Below are 21022 nucleotides of genomic sequence, written 5' to 3'. Positions count from 1 at the left end.
CAACACAAGCACAGGTATCAGCAGTTCATCATCCATGGTAGTCAGCTTGAAAGGGACTTCCAGCCAGCCAGAGTATGGCATATCGGTGCCATTAGCAGCTTCAATGTGTAATGGGTCTAGGGGGTCGTGTAGCTCAGTAACATCCCTTAGCGGCAAGTCAGGTAGGTAATTCTCTTTCCAGACCTCATCTATAGCACATATTTGTGAACCTGTGTCCCAGAGTGCTTGAGTATTCAGTCCGTTCATGAAGCACTTGATAATACATTTTTTTCCTACTAACTCTGTGATAGTCTGGCCTTTAACAGGAGCTTTGATAGTTTTTTGGGTTCAGGTTTTTCATGTAGCTGCCTGACTTGTTTAACACCGAAACATGAGTGTGATTTGCAGTCAATTTTGTGAACAGGCCAATGCATTTTCTGACATGTTTTTGAGCAATAAAGTGCAACGTTTTAATTCCTTTTTCACTGTCTGTTTTTTTCACAGTTTACACAAAAATGGGACTTACAGTTAGCTTTGGCTGCCCCGCGCCCCACGGAGGCAACCCAACTTAGTTTAACTGTTTCCTATATGTTTGAACTAACTGCTCTGTCTGCCCTACAACCTGCTCTGAAGTGCTCAGTACTCCCACATCTGAAGCAATGCTGACAATATTCCTCATTGGCTTGGGCACAAGCAAAGCATCTGGGTTGCTGGCGTGGTCTTTGGTAATGTCGTTGTGGAGCAAACCTTTGTTGAAATTGTGCAGTCCCTCTCATCCACCTGGATCATATGGCGGCCTGTACTCCTGTAACAACTCTGGATACTGTTGAGGGTAAACCGGCACCATTGGAGACATGGACCTGAAGGACTGTTCTGGGGGTGAGAACAATGGATTTCCGATAGGCACTTGCTCTGTACTCGGTGGGGGTTGCTTTGGCTCTGCACTAGTGTTTTTTTGGATTGTTTCCCTGATTTGGGACACTTCAGCCCTGAGGTCCTTTAACAACACCATGTCAGAGCGCATTTCTTTGATCTCAGATAGCACATCAGGGGACATTTGAGGTCTGTTTTGCGTGGAAGTTTTTGTTTCTCTAGGGGGCTCACCAGTCTGGACAGTACTTACACTGGTTCCCCTTTGTGGGGCCGCGTGCCTTTTTTTGTCCTGCCTCTCCTTTTCGTTTGTACAAGCAATATTCACTTTCTCCAACAACAGTTCATCAGGTGTGTCGGGCTTTGTGAGATAAGGCTGAAGATCACTCTTGATGTTGTCATTCTGTAAACCAGTCAAGATTGTATGCATAAACAGATTTTGGACAAGAGCAGGGTCATATTTTAAAGCTGACTCTGCTTCCTGAGAGGCAAACAGAATTTTCTGCCTCAGGTCCATCGCCCTGATTAAGAAATTCTGAGGGGACTCTTTACTGCCCTGTACCTCAGAAGTTAGCTGCTTGTATAAATCCGTAGCGCCCCTCTCCTGTAATGGGACCTTAAGATTCTGCGCAGAGCAGGCAAGGTAAGGGTCTCTTTCCCTTCCAAATAGCTCCGTAATTGTAGGCCGGGTGTTATAGCACGGATCACAGCATCAATAATATCTGTCTCTGAATAGCCTTTGGTTAGCCCACTTTCAATCTGTCTTGCCAGGCTAGAGAAAGTCAGTCGATCCTTCTGGCCCGGCTCCCCTATCTGTCCAAGAATCTTGAAATCTTTGCGCCATATTGGGTTTTCTGAAAATGTTGGAGTCACATTCATCTGTGAAACCTGTGGGCAAGGAAGTGTTTTTCTGTCCATTACACCCCTGGGCCTCTTTTTCTTTTTGACGTAGTGACAATCTGAGTGCCTCTATTTCTTGTTGAAGCCTCTCCTGGTCATCAGACTGAGTTTCTACTCTAGGTGACTGTTCAACAGACTTTACTTTATTTATTGTGTCCCACATGCTGAGATATTCGGACAATCCTTCATCTTCAAGGCTAGCCAGTTCCTCCCGCTCAAGATATTTAATGACATATGATATTAGATGACTGCGTGTTTTACTAGTCAAAGGTTCTCTTCCAGGTGCTGAGAGCTGCAGTGTGATGCATACTTCAATCAGCTGTTCAACTGTCAAGTTATACAACGCTCCTTTTACCTCCAGCTGAATATTCTCCAATTCCGACTCCATTTTATATTCCGGGATGTCAGAAGCAACAGAATGAGGCCCAACAGCTTCCAATTGATTGGTGTTGATCCCTAGCGGTCAGTGCACACTTCAGGATACAATTTATCAGCTGCTGGCTGAAGACCTCCACGTTGTTTTCTGCAGATTTGGGTTGTTTTTGGGATGATCAGCAGGAGGGTTTCACAGGAATCTTGGGAATAATCCTCGTGCTAAACGATCCCAGCGGTGCCTCCAAAATGTTGACCCTGTATAAGGGAATGGTGAACACAGACACGGGAAACAGACACGGACACGACGTTACGTCTTTCACTTCCAGTGTTGTAATGCATCTTCAAGAACAGTTTCAAATATTACATAACCACATACCGAGTGCTGAACATTGTACAGAAACATTATGGTTATCGCCATACAGTAATAAGAAATGTAGCACCGGCCGTTGCTAGCCAGAAAGCTAATGCGGGTGTAACGCTTAATAAAATTCAAACTACTGCAAAGAACTCAAAGACTCCCTGCTTATTCGGCAAACAGAATAAACTTAAATACAGGTCTGAACCTTATAAGTTGTAATTTTACCTGTATAAGGGAATGGTGAACACAGACACGGGAAACAGACACGGACACGACGTTACGTCTTTCACTTCCAGTGTAATGGAGGAACAGAAGTAACGCGTTCCACTACCCCGAGTCAGACGAGACCAATCGAAACACGATCAGACACGATCAGTAAACAGACAAAACTAATCGAGGCACGATCTGTAAATAAACTTTCAAAATTTTGGATTTCATATTAATAACATTAAATGCGTATTATTCATATTAATAACATTAAATGCGCATTATACCCTACAACATCTTCATTACTACATGCTTAGACTACTACAACTTTACAGGTGCTGTCAAAAAATTTGAATCTCATGAAAAAGTTTCTTAAAATCAGTAATTCCATTCAAAAACTGAAAGTTGTATATTATATTCATTCATTACACACAAATGGATATAAAGTATTTTCAATGTTTGTTTTTGTAATGTTGATCATTATAACACATAACTAATGAAAAACCCCAAATTCAGTATCTCACAAAATTAGAATATTACTTAAGACCAAAAATAAAAAAAGGATTCTTAGAAATGTTGGCCAACTGAAAAGTATGAACATGAAAAGTACTTGTTGAGGTCTTTTTCTCCAGATCACTGCAGCAATGCGGCGTGACGAGGAGCCAATCATTCTATAGCATTGCTCAGGTGTTATGAGAGTCCAGGTTGCTCTGATAGTGACCTTCAGTTCTTCTGAATTGTTGGGTCTGGTGTATTACATCTTCCTCTTCACTATACCCCAGAGATCTTCTATGGAATTAATGTCAGGTGAGTTTGCTGGTTAATTAAGAATAGGTATACCAGGGACCCTAAGCTTTGGTAGCTTTGGCTCTGTGTGCAGGTGCTAGGTCCTGTTAGAAAATTAAATCTGTATCTTCATAAAGTTGGACAGCAGCAGGAAGCAGGAATTGCTCTCAAACTGAGCTAACATTGGACCTCAGAAAACACAGTGGACTGACACAAGCAGATGACATGGCAACCCAAACTATCATTGAGTTTGGAAACTTTGACTGGATCTCAAGCAACATGGATTCTGTGCCACTCCTCCATCCATCCATCCATCCATCCATCCATCCATCCATCCATCCATCCATCCATCCATCCATCCATCCATCCATCCATCCATCCATCCATCCATCCATCCATCCATCCATCCATTTATCCATTTATTTATTTATTTATTTATTTATTTATTTATTTATTTAATTTAATTTAATTTAATTTTATTTTATTTTATTTTATTTTATTTTATTTTATTTTATTTTATTTTCCGGTCACCCTTCTCCCTAACGGGGTCGGGAGTTGCTGGTGTCTATCTCCAGCTATGTTCCAGCTGAGAGGCGGGGGTCACCTGGACAGGTCGCCAGTCTGTCGCAGGGCAACACAGAGACAAACGGGACAAACAACCATGCACACACACACTCACACCTAAGGAGAATTTAGAGAGACCAATTAACCTGACAGTCATGTTTTTGGACTGTGAGAGGAATCCGGAGAACCCAGAGAGAACTGGGTTCAGTAAGCTGCAGAGGACGAAGAATATTTGGACCAGGAGATTCATAACACAGTGAGAAAAATAATCAGAGACGTTGTCATTTCATAGTACTCCACTGTATCCATGCAAACGCCATGCAGAAAGACCCTAGGCCGGCAATTGAACCCAGGGCCTTCTTGCTGCAAGGCAACAGTGCTATCAACTGCGCCACTGTGCAGCCAGAATCAGTGACCTTGATTTCCAAAGGAAATTAAGAATTATCTTTCCTCAGACAACAAAACATTGGATCACTCAGCAGCAGTCCAGGGTCCTTTCTGTCTTTAGTTCAGGCAAAGTGCTTCTGATGCAGTCTCTTATTCAAGAGTGGCTTGACAAAAGGAATGTGACAGCTGGAACCCATGTCTTATCTGTGTGTGGTGAGTCTTGAAGCTCTGACCCCAGCAGCAGTCCACTCTTTGTGAATTTTTCCCACATTTTTAAATGGGTTTGTTTCACAATTGTCTCCGAGCTGCAGGTATCGCCGACTGGTTGTCTATTTTTTTTTCTACCACATCTTTTCCTTCACTTCACCTCTATGAATGTGTTTGGACACAGAGCTTTGTGCAAAGCCAGCTTTTTGATGTTTGTGCCTTACCCTCTTGTGCAAGGTGTCAAAGGTCATCTTTTGGACAACCGTCACATCAGTAGTCAATCCAGTACAGAACTGAATTGAACCTTTGCACTATATTAAAATTTTCTGATGTACTGAATTTGAAGTTTTCATTAGTTGTCAATCATCAACACTAAAAGAAATAAACAATTGAAATTGAAATCAGTCTGTGTGTAATGAATGAATATAATATATAAGTTATACGTTATAAATAAATTGAAGTATTTATTTACAAAGTAATAAAATATATAAAAAAGTACATGTAGCATTATGAGGCTCATTTGTCTCAGATTTGTTCTCGTCTACATTTCAGGTTCAGTCATCTGCAGAGGACGAAGAATATTTGGACCAGGAGATTCATAACACAGTGAGAAAAATAATCAGAGACTTTGTCATTTCATGGTACTCCACTGTATCCACAGAGAGTGGTTTTGAATTAGAAGTTCAGGAAGCCATGATCTCTATGGCCATGAAGCTGAAACTGCGTGCCAAACACATTGACAGAAAGGTAAGAAGCTTTAACATTAGGTACATTTTGATTTTGGAAATTATGCACAAAATCAAAATGTGCATAGAAAAATTTGTATTTTCTCAGGAACTGACGCAGAAGGTCCTGAACCTGGTGGGCAGCCACCTGCAGGACTACCTCACGGCCAAGGAGTTAGCCAAAGAAAAACAACACAGTGAGAGCGAACAGTTGTGGGAAGCGTATTCCTCTGTCGCCACTCCTCACATTGCTATGAGTGACGATTCAGCAGAAGTCAACTATGTCCGAGCCATTGTCGCTCTGCTGTTGCATGTTTTGGTGCCATCACCCCATTTAGAAACCAACACAGGACGGTTTGTTGTCAGAGAGCTTATCACCTCGAATGTCTTTCTCCCTCTAGTGGCTAAACTGTCGGACCCTGACTGGTTAAACCTCCTGATCATAGAAATCCTTTGTAAGTCCAGCACACCACTAGACACTGTGGCATCCAAACTAGAGACTTGCAGCTTGCCACACCCTGCTGCTGAATCTAAGGCTCCAACTCTACAGTGTGTAACTCAGGCGAACAGTGAGTCACTTCAACAAGGAGCAGAAACGGAGCTGACTGATGACACGGAAGCTGCTCTGCTTGAACTCCATGCTTATGATGCGACTGACACAGAGGAGGTGAAGTTCCCCCAGACATTTTCTGGAGAAGAGGAAGCTTCTCGACCCTTTTTAAGATGCTACATGAGAGGAAGAAAGTTTAACCCTTTTTACCAAGAAACTGACTCTGATCCTGACTCTCCTTTGGCGGACTACAAACCCACCTCCACTGATTCTTTGCTCATAATAGGTCAAGAAGACGCACTGTGCGACAGATCCAGAAATTACGTCACAACTGCTGAGGACAATAATAGTTTAGACTTGGATGAGGTTTCCCCAAGTCCAGTGGATGGCTCTTACCCTAAGGTCTTGTTGAATTCAGTACTTGTGGACAGTCCTAACGACGGGTGCTTGTCATCACTCAGGGACAGAGAGGTAACTTGCAGTATCAACAGCCTTCGGGATCTGAAAAGAGAAAACAGTTCCCCTGCAATAAGTCAAAGCAGAGAGCTTGTTTTGGGGGTAGAGTCGACTGGATCGGGGAATCCTAGCGAGCTGATCATGGCTAGTCCACTGCAGGGCTGTTCTCCCATGTCGATGTTCAGTTTTGAGCCCCTCAGTAGTCCAGAAGGACCGGTCATTATCCAAAACCTCCGCATCACTGGTACCATTACAGCCAAAGAACATCGCGGCACTGGCTCACACCCATATACACTTTATACCATCAAAGTAAGTAACGTGTCATTTGTCAGACTCAGAAGTAGTTCTCCCCATAATATATTTTTAATATTACTATCCAGTAGTTCGCTGACTGTTGTTAAAACTAATGATCTACTTGGATTTTCACGCACAACTATCTTTTGTCAGAGAAAATTGTGTATGGGCAAAAGGGTGAAACTTTGACCAAACATTTCTACAAACATAATGATCTTTACTTTGAAGATATGTACATACAAAGTGCCCTGTGTTACACACAGTCTAACCTGTAGTGGAAATAAATAAAGCTGTTATGGTTTCCAGTATGAGACGTCGGTGGGCTCTGAGAACCTGGGAAGCATCCAAGAAAGCTCTGAGCTTATAGAGTCTATACAGATAGGATCAGAGAATCCAACTGCTCTCCAGCCTGTGGCATATCACATGGTCAACAGAAGATACAGCGAGTTCCTTAACCTACAGACTCGACTTGAAGAAAAATCAGAACTGCGGAAACTCATGAAAGGTAGGTACAACTGTCTTTTGTTCAGTTGACTTTGTTTGATTTACTCATTTAAAAAATGTTGTCTGTAGAAATTGATGTACTTTAGCACAGTGGCTTCATACTAAACTAACTAAAAATTAAAACACATTTAAACTACAGACTAATTCTTAATTTAAAGGTAATGATCCTTAAACAATCTCTAAAATTAGTATTTAAAGGGACAGTATTGCAGCTCCCCCAGCTCTTGAATTACTCAACCAGTTTCAATGGGTAAATTTCAGGGTTTTTATTTTCTTTGATGAAGATCAACCATGATCATCAACATCACCACAATTTGTATATGTTTTAGTGTGAAAACTAAAACGTATGCAAAACATAAGCTTACAATACAGACAACAAAACAAAACATCTCTCACTGCTTTCACTGGGGGACACCAAGTGTTGATTTCTTTGTGCTAAACATCTTGGCAGTTCAAGTAATTTATTGGTACAATGATTCTGCCAGCTTGTGCAGGGCCTGCCCTCATTAGCTACAGCAGCCTGTGGGTACATACAAAAAACCCCTAAAACTTTACAAAGTGCAATTAAGCAAAACAAAATATAAACCACTAACAATGCTAATTAAAACAGATAAACATCCATAAACAATCTGCAACATTATTAATTGAGAAAATTCACTTTGAATAATTTACTTTTAATAGTCTGCAAATTTAAATAATTCGGAGAATCCATTTTAAATAGTTCACTTTCCATTACAAACAGTATTATGCAAAATCAACATTTTTGAGCTTTACATCATGTTATAATATTATTCCCTCATCAAAAACATACCTGGAGTGGTTTAACTCTTTCATGCATGTTTTAGAACTCTTCTAATCTCCATGGCAACCATTCAGTTGTGCAAAATGCCTGATTGGACCTAGTTCCACCTTTGAGGACACAACTACTCCTCACAGCTGCAGTTTTCACCTCACAGAGTACCTCTTCCCTGACATCCACTCAGCTACTTCACAGTAACCAGCAGCAATTAGTAAACACCTGATGAAGCTGAGCATTTGCTGAGCTACTTCTCAGAGCAGCACTTTTAAAATGTACTTAAGAGGTTAATAGGGGAGTTCTGATGTTAAGTTTCAAAACCAGCAGGAGTTTTTAAAAAGACAGAGGCCAAATTTTACACCGCTAAATTATGAAGTCAATTTCTTTTAAGTCATATTTGATTTACATAGCATTTTAATAACAACTGAAGTTACCATAGTTACTTGATTGTGCTATAAAATGGCACTACACACCTGGAAAATACATAATACTGCCCCTACAAAGGTGACTAAGAACCTGTAAGTTATCAAAAAACTATATGTCTGTTGGAATCCAACAGACAACAAAAATATAAACGATTGCATGCATATTTCAAATCAGCATCTGAGACACAATTTTGAGGCAAGTTTTGAAGGGGGCTGGACAGCGAATATGTTTTGCAGGTGAATCTACAACATTAAAATGTTTACTCCATACTATTATCTACTGTGTTACTTTCTTTACACCAAATAAAGTTGTATTTATTAAACTTGCAGGTGTGAAAGGTCCAAAGAAAGTTTTTCCTGACATGCCATTTGGAAACATGGACAGTGACAAGATTGAGGCAAGGAAAGGACTTCTTGAAATCTTCTTAAAGGTCAGGGGTTATATTTTCTTTCTTTTTTTTTTTAACCAAAAGACACTTTACCCCATTGTAACACACTAAATGCTGTCTGTTTTGATCTCTGCAGCAACTGTGTTCCATCTCTGAAATAGCCAACAGTGAAGAGATGCAGGAATTCCTTGCTCTCAACACAGATGCTAGGATTGCCTTTGTGAAGAAACCGTTCATTGTTTCTCGCATAGACAAGGTTGAAATTTCAACATTTTACTAGTATTCTATTGTCTATATGTTGTCAATTCATCTTCCTTGGATAAGTTTTCAAGCATGTTTGAGAAAACTTGAGACTTAAAAAACTTGTCATATGTTATGTTTTCAAATGACCTGCATGTAACCTTCTGGCTACATAGGGTTGAATGAATGAATTAATCCCACTTTGGATAAGCACACAGTTCGCTATAATGATTCTTTTTTTTTTCCCAGAAGAATGGCAATATCTCACTATGTCTTCCATCCATTAGTCTATGGACAGAAGGATGGGACATATTGTCAGACACAGACAATTGGAGAATCTGGGGCGGTGAGAGGGGTGAGGGGGTCGGTCTTGTCATCCCCCATAAGATGTCGCCGTGGGTGGTTGACCGCATTCCCCATAGAAAGAATTAGGCATTGGCTGATTAATCACAATTAATCACTATGCCTAACTTTGCAAGCTTGAAATATAAGTATGCACACAGCTGTTCAAAGCCCTCTTGCTGCATGCCAACAATTTAAAATCCAAGCAATTATCTTGCATTTGTAGTCTCTCATCCTCAGTAGCAACTAAGAGAAATTTTCTCCACTACACATGAATGCAAGTGGTACCAAACCTGTTCAGGAGCCAATTGATGGATAAGGTCTATTTTATTAGATCTATTTTATTTTCTAGTTCTTGGATGCCCCCATTTCATGATACCGCCAAGGGCAATATGAAGTCCATATCAAACATGCACATTCTCAAAAAATGTTTTGTTGTCTCAAACCAACCATATCTGAAGATTCTTAGTTTTCCAGGTTTTTACATTCAGGAAGGTTTATATTAAGTCAGTTTGTTTTAAACGTTGGTTTAGAAATGTTCCTCTCCATTCATTTCCTGTGATGAGGCAGCACTCTAATGTCCTCGTCCAGCCGGCAAAGATTGGTGTTACTTGTGCACATGAAATTGCGGGCTAGTAAACTAGACATGCACAACGTTGGCTAAAGACTCAACACAAGCAACTCTTGTTGCTGCCTGCTGTCGCAAAAAAAATATTTTGCCGTTCGTAGCTCCGTGTGTGCTGTGAACACACACGGAGCACACTGTTAGAGAGGCTCTCTTGTCAAAATAGATGATTCAATTGATGTGTGTTATATAATATTAATGCCTTAAAATGTTCATGTTAAATAGCATGTCCTAACATGTTAACATTGACAGTCCTATCTGTGAGAAAAAGAAAAACAAAAAAAACTTGAGGCATCCTACCCATCCTACTGCATCTGTGATCTGAGTTAACACTTTTTTTCCACAAGTACCTCTTTCAGTCTGTTTTTATCCACTGCTTAACTGCTACTGCTGTTTTATTTCCTCCTTCTTTCAGCTGCTTCCTTCATTTATTTCCCCACTGGATCATCCACCTACATCTGAGCATATCCCTACCGCCCTCCTGTCACACCTTCCTTCTGCATTTTTTTCTTCACAAAACACATTCTCTGTTCTGTGGTTTTCAACTTCCTTTATCCATACATTTCCTAGCCCACCTCTAGATCCATCTTTTTCGGTTAGCACCAATGTCTCCAAATAATAAATTACAACAAACTCTCACTCATTTATTGTTTCATGATTCTACTGACTGCAGGCACTCTTCCGCATGCTTCCTATTGCCACTATATGTTTAAGCACACACTGCATAAAATGTTATTATGGTCAGATTTATGGACTAAACCAAATAGCAATAGAATGAATATATCCTTTATTGTCCCACCTTAAGAAAATTAAAGATGGAGCAATTTAAACATACAAAATAAGAAGAGACAGTCCAGTAAAGGCAACTTTACAAGAAAAGAGAAATAATAATTTATTGTTATTAAAAATAGTATACTGAAATTTATAGAAATGTGCAACTTAGTAGGGCTACTTAAAAATTGTACAAAAATATCTGTGCCTAGAAAACAGAAACAGACTATTTACAAGAAGTAAAAATACTGCAAATGTCAGCATGAAATGAGTAAAATTGCAAACAACAGTGTGGATATAATCATTTGTGGAGTTTTGTTGGGAGCAGTGATGGTTCGAGAGTGTAATGGCTGCCAGGAGGAAGGATATATGATGATGCTCCTAAATGCCCTAGATTGTCACTGATTAAAGTAAAAAAAACAAACAAAAAAAACAGCTGAGGTCCAGAGAAACATCAGACTTTTAAAAAGTCTGGACAACTTATTGAGGTCAGCTTTAAAAGGTGACTAAAAAAATTTTGCGACTGGGAAGGAATTTACATATTTAAAGGTCAGGGTTTTTGATTAAATATGTTAAAGATTTATTTGCACATACACCCATTGTTTGCTTCTTTCACTGATTTATTATTATTACTATTATTATTTTAGTTTCTTTTAGAATTTGAATGGTAACATTCCCGTTTTGTGGGTTAGGGTTAGAATGTTGATGTGATTCACCCAAATTTTCACAATTTCACTTACTTTTCATGTAACAAATACAAATCTTTTCGATACGTTTGAATTTTATAAAGTACATATATGCACCTCTTAACTATCTCACTGTTAATATTTCCATAATTTTCACCAAACGGCTTCTGAAAATCTTTTGTAGAATGGTAAATGTCTTGTAGATTTTCTGTATCGGTGATGTCAAGTTTAGCCCATGATCTGTCAGGAGCACGCTTGGGGTTTGTCATCATATGTTTTATGTTTGCATATGTAGATTGTGGTGAATGCTATTGTAGGCACCCTGAAGACAGCATTCCCTCACTCTGAACCTCAGAGCCCCACAGAGGACACTGAGTCCGAGGTGGACGGAGGGAAGATGGGATCAGACAAGAAGAACCGGTAGGAGACATCTTTAGTTCTCCATACATTCTATCCACGGAGTACCCTGGTTTTAAAAACTAGTTCAAAACCTTTTTACATGATCAGACTTTATTTAAGTAATTAATATTGAACATTTTATTTTTTTGGTTATTTCCAATAAAACACATTTCAGGTTAGACAATAAGTTGTTGGAAGCAACAAAGAGAAATTTCCATTTCGCACAGTCTCTTATTGCTAAGCTTTCAAATTTACAAGATCTAACTTTTACTTATTCTATGGAGGGTGGGTCCCATCATCAATTACATTGAAAGACATTTACAATAATTTTTAACTTAATGAAGTAATATAATTACTTCATTATTTTTATTTTGATGTTTACCAGTTAACATCATCTTTACTGTTCCTAATCGTAGCTCACGTCTCAAGCTCTCCAGCAAAGGCGTCCTCGTCATGAACGGCTCAGAAATTAGGCCTCCTGTGTCGTTTGTTTGGGACCAAACCAGCACAGTACGTAAACTTTTTTGAAGTTTAATCACAGTTCTGTAATTCGCTTCCGTTGAAAACTTAGTGTTGCTCCTTTTGAAACACACTCGGGCAAACTATATGTTACATTTATATAATTTCCCCCTCAATGTAGCAAAGATGGGATTTGTTTTCTCATGTCATGATCCTGATGTCTCCTTCAGGTGTTCAATGGCATGACTCTGGTGGCTTTACAAGCCTTCATTACTGAGGAGGAAAAGTCGTCACTGAAGGAGCCAGAGATGGAGGGAGGTCCTGTGTTAGGGCAGTGGGTTGGCTGCCGGGGACATGATGTGAGAGCAAAGCAGTTTAAGCAACACGGTAAGGAACGTCTCACTACTCGGGGTTTTTCTTCACCTTTTTAAAACACCGCTGACATTATAAAGACTGAAACCAAGATGGAGAAGCAGTGTTGTAGACAAAGACAAAAGCTTTGTGTACCCTTACTGTTTCCATTGGATTTGAAGAGATTGGTAGCAGTTAGGTGTTCCCAACAATCTGAGAAGGGTTATAAGTGTCAGGAACGTCAGGTGAACGGTGATGAGGAGGCGATGAGGTAGAGGCAGGAGACCCAGGATGTGGTGAAAAATAATTTATTGTGTTGCTGCCAGCAAAAAACAAAAGCTAAATATTAAAAGATATATTGACTAAAGCCAAGCATTTGGTTGGAAAGAAAGCATTACACAGTCCCTTTTTAGTTTTACCATGCCTCAAGTACTGTGAAGAGATGAGGGCAATAAGTATGCAAATTCATTACAAGCCTTAGTTAAACAGCAAAACAGAGCAATAAGAATTATGTGTAACACTGCATTTGAAGGGGTGTGCATAAGACTGACATGGCACTAGTTTTTTTATTACTATTGTCATTAAGTGTCGTTCGGTAAATAATGACACTTTTAATGCAAAGTTGATATTATTCAAAACGTTTTTGTTAGCACAACTTCACATTAACCAAGAATCATCATCTGTGCTATGCATCTTTGTGTATTGTTATATTACTCTGTCATTTGTTGTTAGTGTTAACTGACAGTTATTAGATCATTCTAATTGTATCATTAATATGTTCCCTTAAACATTGGACTAGTTATAGCTGTCATTAAGCATTATTACACTGTCAAAAGCTTTAACAACACAGTTATTAACATATCCCCTTACCTGAAATAAAATATAATGCAGACCAGTAATAAAGATTTTATTAAGTTTTATTACACAATCAAATGATTTAATAACAAAGCCATTAATAGTTCCTCTTGTATCAAGTAAAGTGGAACAGGTAACACCACTTATAAAGATGTCATTAAGTGTTATTACAGTGTCAATTGCTTTACTAACAGTCAGTATTAGCTCTTAGCTGAAGTAAAGTGAAAGAAGTAGAAACAGTCAAAGGTGTCATTAAGTGTTACTACAGTGTCATTAATGTTAACTTTTACCTCAAGTAAAGAGGATTAAGGAGGATCCTTGTCTCTTCTGAAATCTACCACCATCTTCTAGGGCAGGGGTGTCAAACTCCAGGCCTCAAGGGCCGGTGTCCTGCAACGTTTAGATGTGCCCCTACTGCACCACACCTGAATAGAATAATCAGGTCGTTAAGGCTCTGGAGAACTTATCTGCACAAGGAGGAGATAATTAAGTCATTTCATTCCAGTGTTTTGTACCTGTGGTACATCTAAAAGCTGCTGGACACCGGCCCTCGAAGACTGGAGTTTGACACCTGTGTTCTAGGTCTTCTTCACGTTGATGCAGAGGTTATTTTCTGTGCACCAGAGCACCAGGTGCTCCATCTCCTCACTGTAATTGGACTATTTAGTGTTCATGATTCCTCCCACTACTGCTGTATCATCTGCAAACTTCACTATATGACAGCTAGGGTGTCTTGCCGAGCAGTCATACATTAGCAGAGTGAAGAGGAGGGGGCTTAGCATGCAGCCCTGCAGCAAGCCAATGCTGAGGGTGATGGAGGAGGAAATGGTGGTGTTAAAACCCATCTATTTTACTTGGCTTTCAACTCCAGCGAGATCTAGTTTTACATTGTATGTTTGTTGTTTTAAACTGTATTTGTTTTTATATCTATTTTATGTACAGCACTCTGTTTCAGCTGTGGTTGTTTTAAAGTGCTTTATAAATAAAGTTGGTATGGTATGGTATGGTTAACTGACAGTTACAAGGTCATTATGCTAAGGACTGTTGGTCAGGGAATTAAATTCCCCAGTGTGGGACTCAGTCCAAGAAAGGAGATTTAAGGCTGTAGTGTGGTGGTCATTTACGTTTCAGTTATTCAGCTCAGAGTAACTGAAGACTGTTAACGGAAGACCTTCCATCACTGTGGAGCACTGGAGGATAGGAACAATAGTGGGGTCTTTAAGCAGATGGGCACAGATGCTACTGACAGTGAGGTGTTGAAGATCTCTGCCAATACCTCACACAGCTGATGTGCTCGCTCAGTCCCTCAATACTCACCCTGGGTTGTTGACGGGGCCTGCAGCCTGAAGGGGGTTGATTTACAGCGAGGAGAGTCACCAAGTGGTATAAATATGGTGCTGAGGGGGATGTTAAGCTCGCTTTAATGATCCTATTGAGTGAATGCAGCATCCTTAGCTTTCATGAATTTTGTAAGTGTGCAGAGGTTTGCAAGTGGAGATTTGATTGTAGCAAAGAGAAATTTTTGAGTGTGAGAAAAATTTGAGAGAAACAGAAAATTTGAGAGAAACAGAAAATTTGAGAGATATAGTTTTGAGTGGAAGCATTACATGTTTTAAGAACAAAGACATAAAATCCTGCTTTCATACTGAAAATATGTGCCCTCAACTTATGGCAGTAAAAATGTTGCCATTTTTACTGCCTGTGTCAAGGTTGGCCGAGTCAGAGTTTGGTTGGTTTGAGTCAGTTCAGTATGGAGGAGAAGCACAGGAGTTGAGAATTGAACAAAAATAATTTGGGCCCGCAAAGGAACCATGTCTGCTTGATGATCATCTATGAAAACAGCCTGACTATTCTATTAAAAATGCTGCACAATTGTTGGTATCCAGTTGACGGGGCTGGGCTGATCATAACTCTTAAGGCAGGGTGTGTATGAATGAGTGAATGACTGATTGTAGTGCTTTGGAGTCCTCAGTCTTAATCAATCCTTTCTACAAATGCAGGCTATTTGCATAGCTGTGTTTACATTATAGCCATTTACCATTAATCTCTTGACTCAAATTCCCAACATGCATCAAAAAAGAGACACCTTTTATCTTAACTTCTCTTCTCTGGCCTCTTGCTAAGTTTAGGACTGATTTATTTTCCAGTCTTTGTAGTGTTTTTCTCCTGAAAACATTCCTAATTCCTTATCTCAACTGTTTGTCAAGTGGAAGATCATGGTGACAACCAACACGTAAAAAAAGTAGGCTTTTTAATGAACTATTCTTGTCCTCAGGAGTTACTCTGATCACTTTGCGTGATATAACATCACCAGTGGGAACTGTCAAAATGATACAAATCACTTTCATTAGAAAAACTGAAGCTTCACTGTTTTCAAAACTCTAAATTTGTTTGATTATTAAAACCTTCATTCATCCCTATCGATTGATTAACATTCTGCAATGTTAAAGGTTAACCACATGAGGGCAGTGTAAATAAACCGACTGGTTGGTTGTATGCTCATCAGTCTGCTCATCGATCATAATCAAACAGACATTCTCGATCTCACTATAACTGAATATCATGCTTGTTTTTCTCATTCAGATATTCAGGTAGTCTCATGTTTACTATGTTGAGTCAGTATACTGTAACTGGTTGTTGTGTGTTTCAGACTCAGCAGGTGAAATGTCCCAGGCCAAGGTGGCTCTGAACATCCTGTGTCTTCTGATGAAGGAGCAGTGGAGCTGGCTATGTTCAAAAAACATCCAGAGGACCATCAGGCTGCTGTTTGGAACCCTCATTAACAGGTGATTACTATTTAAAACTAGAATAGAATAGCATAGAACATTTGGACATACAAGTAATAAAAAAATCCAACTGTAAAATCCAACTGTAAAGGAGAAATTTTATCAGACCACCTCCCCTATGATGTTATAGAATTAATGTCAAATAACTGTATAATATTATAGAATTATAACATTATAGAATCTATAAGGCAGTGGTTCCCAAAGGGTGGGCGTGCCCCCGGGGGAATGCATTGCCATTGCATGGGGGGGCATGGGAAGCGGTATGGATGAAACAGTGCCCATTATGGTTTTTGACGGGGCTCCCTAAATGTTGTGACACTGGGTTGCCGTGTCAAGATCTGCAGGCTCACCCAGCCACTGAAAAGATTGGAGGATTAAAGTCAAAATCACGCTACTTCAGATGAACATAATTTTACTGCTGGCATGCCACAGCAAGAGTGGGACTGAAAAATTTCCCGTCTGCCTTTCTTCTGCAAGGGACGCAGATATTCTTGGCAGCAGAAGTCTTGGATATAAAATTAAATTCTTATTGGAACTATGTTATTATAACGTATCAAACCTAAATTTCAGCTTTACACTCAGATTTACAGTGGTTTTACACTGGTCTCAAAAGTGTGTAGGTTTATAGCTTTAGATGTTTGTTTTGTACATAAAAATGATCGACCACAAATGTATGAAAACAACATATGTATACATATCTTCAAAAAATGGGAGTATTACTGTGCTTATTTACATGTCCAAGTCTGATCCCAGCAGAGTAAAGAGTGATAATTGTTATCTTAGGGAAATAATTATACTACCATATAGTGAGTGCAGAGATCAAGCAGCCCAGCCTTAACCTGACGGAACCTTTACAGTGAAGAAATGATAATAGAAAGCTGAACTGATGAATGCAATTGGAGAATGTTGGAATGACCAGGAATTGACCAGGAATATTTCTTTCTGACCAATTCTTCAAAAAGTCAAACTTTTTCTGAAAAACATTTTTTTTCTCCACTGAAAAATGTCCTTAATCTATAAAAAGCAATGAAAGTTTCTTTACAATTACTTATGAGAACAGTTAAGCATCAGTGTAGACATCCAGAATTTAATTAGGCTCCAACAGCAAGCCCTATTTGTACAACTTCGATCAACATCTATAGTGGACAGTAATTCTAATTAGACAGTAATTCTATACTGTCTAATTAGGCTATAAATGCCAGATGACCATCCATCCATCCATCCATCCATCCATCCATCCATCCATCCATCCATCCATCCATCCATCCATCCATCCATCCATCCATCCATCCATCCCATCCATCCATCCATCCATCCATCCATCCATCCATCCATCCATCCATCCATCCATCCATCCATCCATCCATCCATCCATCCATCCATCCATCCATCCCATCCATCCATCCATCCATCCATCCATCCATCCATCCATCCATCCATCCATCCATCCATCCATCCATCCATCCATCCATCCATCCATCCATCCATCCATCCATCCATCCATCCATCCATCCATCCATCCATCCATCCATCCATCCATCATCCATCCATCCATCCATCCATTTATTTATTTATTTATTTATTTATTTATTTATTTATTTATTTATTTATTTATTTATTTATTTATTTATTTATTTATTTATTTATTTATTTATTTATTATTAATTAATTAATTAATTAATTATCTTCCGCTTTATCCGGATAAACTCGGGGTCGGGTTGCGAGGGTAGCAGCTTCAGAAGGGAGGCCCAGACTTCCCTCTCCCCATCCAATTGTTCCAGCTCCTCAGGGGGAATCCCAAGGCGTTCCCAGGCCAGTCGAGAGACATAGTCCCCACAGCGTGTCCTGGGTCTTCCCTGGGCTCTCCTCCCTGTGGGACGTGCCTTAAACACCTCACCAGGGAGGCGTCCAGGAGGGATTTTAACCAGATGGTATAGAAACCAGTTGAGCCATCTCAACTGGTTTCTCTCGATGTGAAGGAGCAGCGGCTCTACTCTGAGTCCCTCCCGGATGACCGAGCTTCTCACCCTGTCTCTAAGGGAGACTCCAGACACCCTACGGAGAAAACAAATTTTGGACGCTTGTATCCGCAATCTCATTTTTTTGGTCAAAACCCAAAGCTCATGATCACAAATGAGGGTAGGAACGTAGATCGACCAGTAAACCGAGAGCTTTGCTCTCTCTTTACCACGACGGACCAGTACAGCGCCCGCTTCACTGCAGACACTGCGCCAGTCCGCCTATCGATCGCCCTCTCCCTTCTTTCCCTATTCATGAAGAAGATCTCAAGATACTTAAACTCCTCCACTTGGGGCAGGACACCCCCCTCGACCTGGTGAAGGCTTTCTACCCTTTTCCGGCTCAAGACCATGGCCTCGGATTTGGAGGCACTGATCCTCATCCCAGCCGTTTCACGCTCAGCTGAGAAACGCTCCAGCGAGAGCTGCAGATCATGTCCTGAGGAAGCTTGTTTTAATTGATTTTTCTCAAAACTAAATAGGTTTGAGTTTACAGCAAGCTTTACAGTAGGAATACTTACCTTAGTAAGCACCTGTTGCACTGATTTCACTGTCTTGTCAGTTAATGTATGTTGGTGAATCTAAGACATCTTTTGTGGGTAAATTAATTTTGTGAAACACCTGTTTATCACGACTTAGGGTTTTTGCTCATGTGCATGTGAATTGGGAAGAAGTGTACGTAATTCAGTGGAGTGCTGTTACGTGTGGTGTATGTTACTGTTGTCATGTTACGGTCTTATTTTTCTTCTGTAAGTATTATGTATTGACGATTAATGACAATATTTTATTTAAATAGTCAAACCAGAGGAACAGAAGTATACAGTCTGAAAAATGCTCCGGTATACAGTTTTTATAAATAGTGATTTATTTTTTTTTACATATTTGTTAAAACTATCACTGCGATGACAATAGAATATGAGACAAATAATTGTGAAAAAAAAAAGAATCAAAGCGTTATTTTAGACAACACCATGAGCTTTTGCAGTGGTCCACCCCAGCAACACTGAGACATTTATGTGCCTGCAGCTGGATGGTGAAGAAATCTCCACTTTGTAAAATCAGAACCTTGCTCTCATCTCTTGTTTACAAGCCATTTATCTGGTGCATTTACTGTAAGACATAGCAATGCCTGTGTATACATGCATGCAGAGTTCTCTGAGATTGACTTCCCTGGACATTTCCCACAAATGGTTTTAGCACGTCCTCCCAGTATCCTGAACGTGCAGATGGTATTCTCGGGATGCCTTGTGCTGCGACCTTATATTCTCTGAGGTGTCAACACCAGAGTATTGTTTCCCCCTATCGAGTTTGAGGGTACTATTTTGAGAAGTGCCACCCACCAAACATGAAAGAGCTTGTGTGTTTTGGTCACTTCACTGCAGTTAGACAGCAGCCATGCCCTACAACTTAATGTTTACTTTCACACAGGAAAATGGCTGTAAACAGTTAGGTTAGGGTTTGGGTTAATACAGTGGTATATGTTTGACCCCAAGTCAGACTTAAAATTAGAAGTGGAACCTCCTGAACTACCATCAAGGATCCACCTGGGGTTTCTAAATGATGAAGTCTTCCACATACTGGTGCATACTGTTCGTAGTCAGTTAGCACTCTGCGCACACTGTCCACAGATGGTTGAGGTTTCAAACTTGAGCGTTCCGAATTTGCGTGAAAAATTCCTTCATTTCCCACAATCCAAATGAACACTAGCAGGTTTGATGAGCTAGCTGTGCTCCTCGCCCTGTTTCTTCTGTACCAGGTCAGCCAGGGTTACTAACCCTGGTGGCTAACCACATGCAGAACCCGCTACACAACATGACATGATTCTTTATTTTTACTCTCTAGAATGGTTAATTAATACTTTCATAAACAATTTTAATGGTACTGGGAGCCCTCACTAACAGCTTGAAGTTACAGGGGAGAGTGAAGGGGCGTTGGAGGGATTTAGTCTCTGTCAACAGCTGACATGAAGAATGCTCTTGCTCATTCTTTTACTATTACTCGCTCTGATTCTCCTTCTTTTAGGGTGTTAATTAATACCAAGAGATCTCAGTCTGACACTGTGGCCTGCTTGGGTTCCACCACTCATGAACATTTAGCTTGACTCTGGTTGATGTGGTTTCTAACTCTCTGCTGTGCTGTTTAGCTAATGAGCACATTGTGTTGTTTGGAAGGGATTCTGAAGATGGTGGTTAGAACTCAATGTATAAGACACGTTCCTCCGGGGGATTTCTCAGCTCCATCCCACTTTTCAGTTTGAAGATGGCAGCCCTGTTGCTCTGAACTGCAAATAACTCATGGGTAAGCTGGGGTAATTCAAAATATTTTTAGCAATGTAAGGCTTTGCAGCCACTCCAACTCTAGCCCAATACATATGTGCAATACAAAATGAAAAAATATCATGACCAATGCATGTAATATATGTTTTTGAAAGGACTTGATCCTTAACCAAAGGATCAACAAAATTTGAAAACCACCATACAATTCTTCGCCAAAAAAAGCCACAGTGCAAAAACAAAAAGGAAGATAATTTTAATATAGCACATTTTCAGTAGTAAGGCAGTTCAAAGAGTTTTACGTGAATTAGAAGGAAATACAAAAAAAAAACACACACACACAATACAAAAGACTATACAGAACAGCAAAACCCCACATTTTCAGGACTATAAGTCGCAGTTTTCTTCATAGTTTGGCCGGTGGTGCGATTTATACTACGGCGAT

At 39.9% G+C, this 21022-nt stretch overlaps 2 protein-coding genes across 2 annotated transcripts in view; one reads left to right on the top strand and one right to left on the bottom strand.

Moving 5' to 3' along the window:
• The window catches only part of il4i1 (interleukin 4 induced 1), a 95324-nt gene that overhangs the window by 38663 nt on the left and 35639 nt on the right, over positions 1–21022 (bottom strand). The window contains exon 3 of the mRNA XM_055025304.1: positions 6305–6409. The gene's annotated coding sequence lies outside the window, so the exon portion shown is untranslated. The remainder of the gene's footprint in view (positions 1–6304; positions 6410–21022) is intronic.
• snx19b (sorting nexin 19b) overlaps positions 1–21022 on the top strand; it is a 44308-nt gene that overhangs the window by 12986 nt on the left and 10300 nt on the right. The window contains exons 3-11 of the mRNA XM_055025298.1: positions 5186–5380; positions 5468–6673; positions 6965–7163; positions 8714–8814; positions 8909–9028; positions 11732–11856; positions 12252–12345; positions 12525–12681; positions 16151–16286. Coding sequence (XP_054881273.1) covers positions 5186–5380; positions 5468–6673; positions 6965–7163; positions 8714–8814; positions 8909–9028; positions 11732–11856; positions 12252–12345; positions 12525–12681; positions 16151–16286 — 2333 coding nt within the window. The remainder of the gene's footprint in view (positions 1–5185; positions 5381–5467; positions 6674–6964; positions 7164–8713; positions 8815–8908; positions 9029–11731; positions 11857–12251; positions 12346–12524; positions 12682–16150; positions 16287–21022) is intronic.

This window comes from Poeciliopsis prolifica, unplaced genomic scaffold (assembly GCF_027474105.1).
Source record: "Poeciliopsis prolifica strain line A6 unplaced genomic scaffold, Auburn_PproV2 SCAFFOLD142, whole genome shotgun sequence".
In the NCBI taxonomy this organism is placed as follows: Eukaryota; Metazoa; Chordata; class Actinopteri; order Cyprinodontiformes; family Poeciliidae; genus Poeciliopsis; species Poeciliopsis prolifica.
The sequence above is the reverse complement of the archived record's forward strand: the minus strand, read 5'-3'. Positions and strand labels throughout refer to the sequence as shown.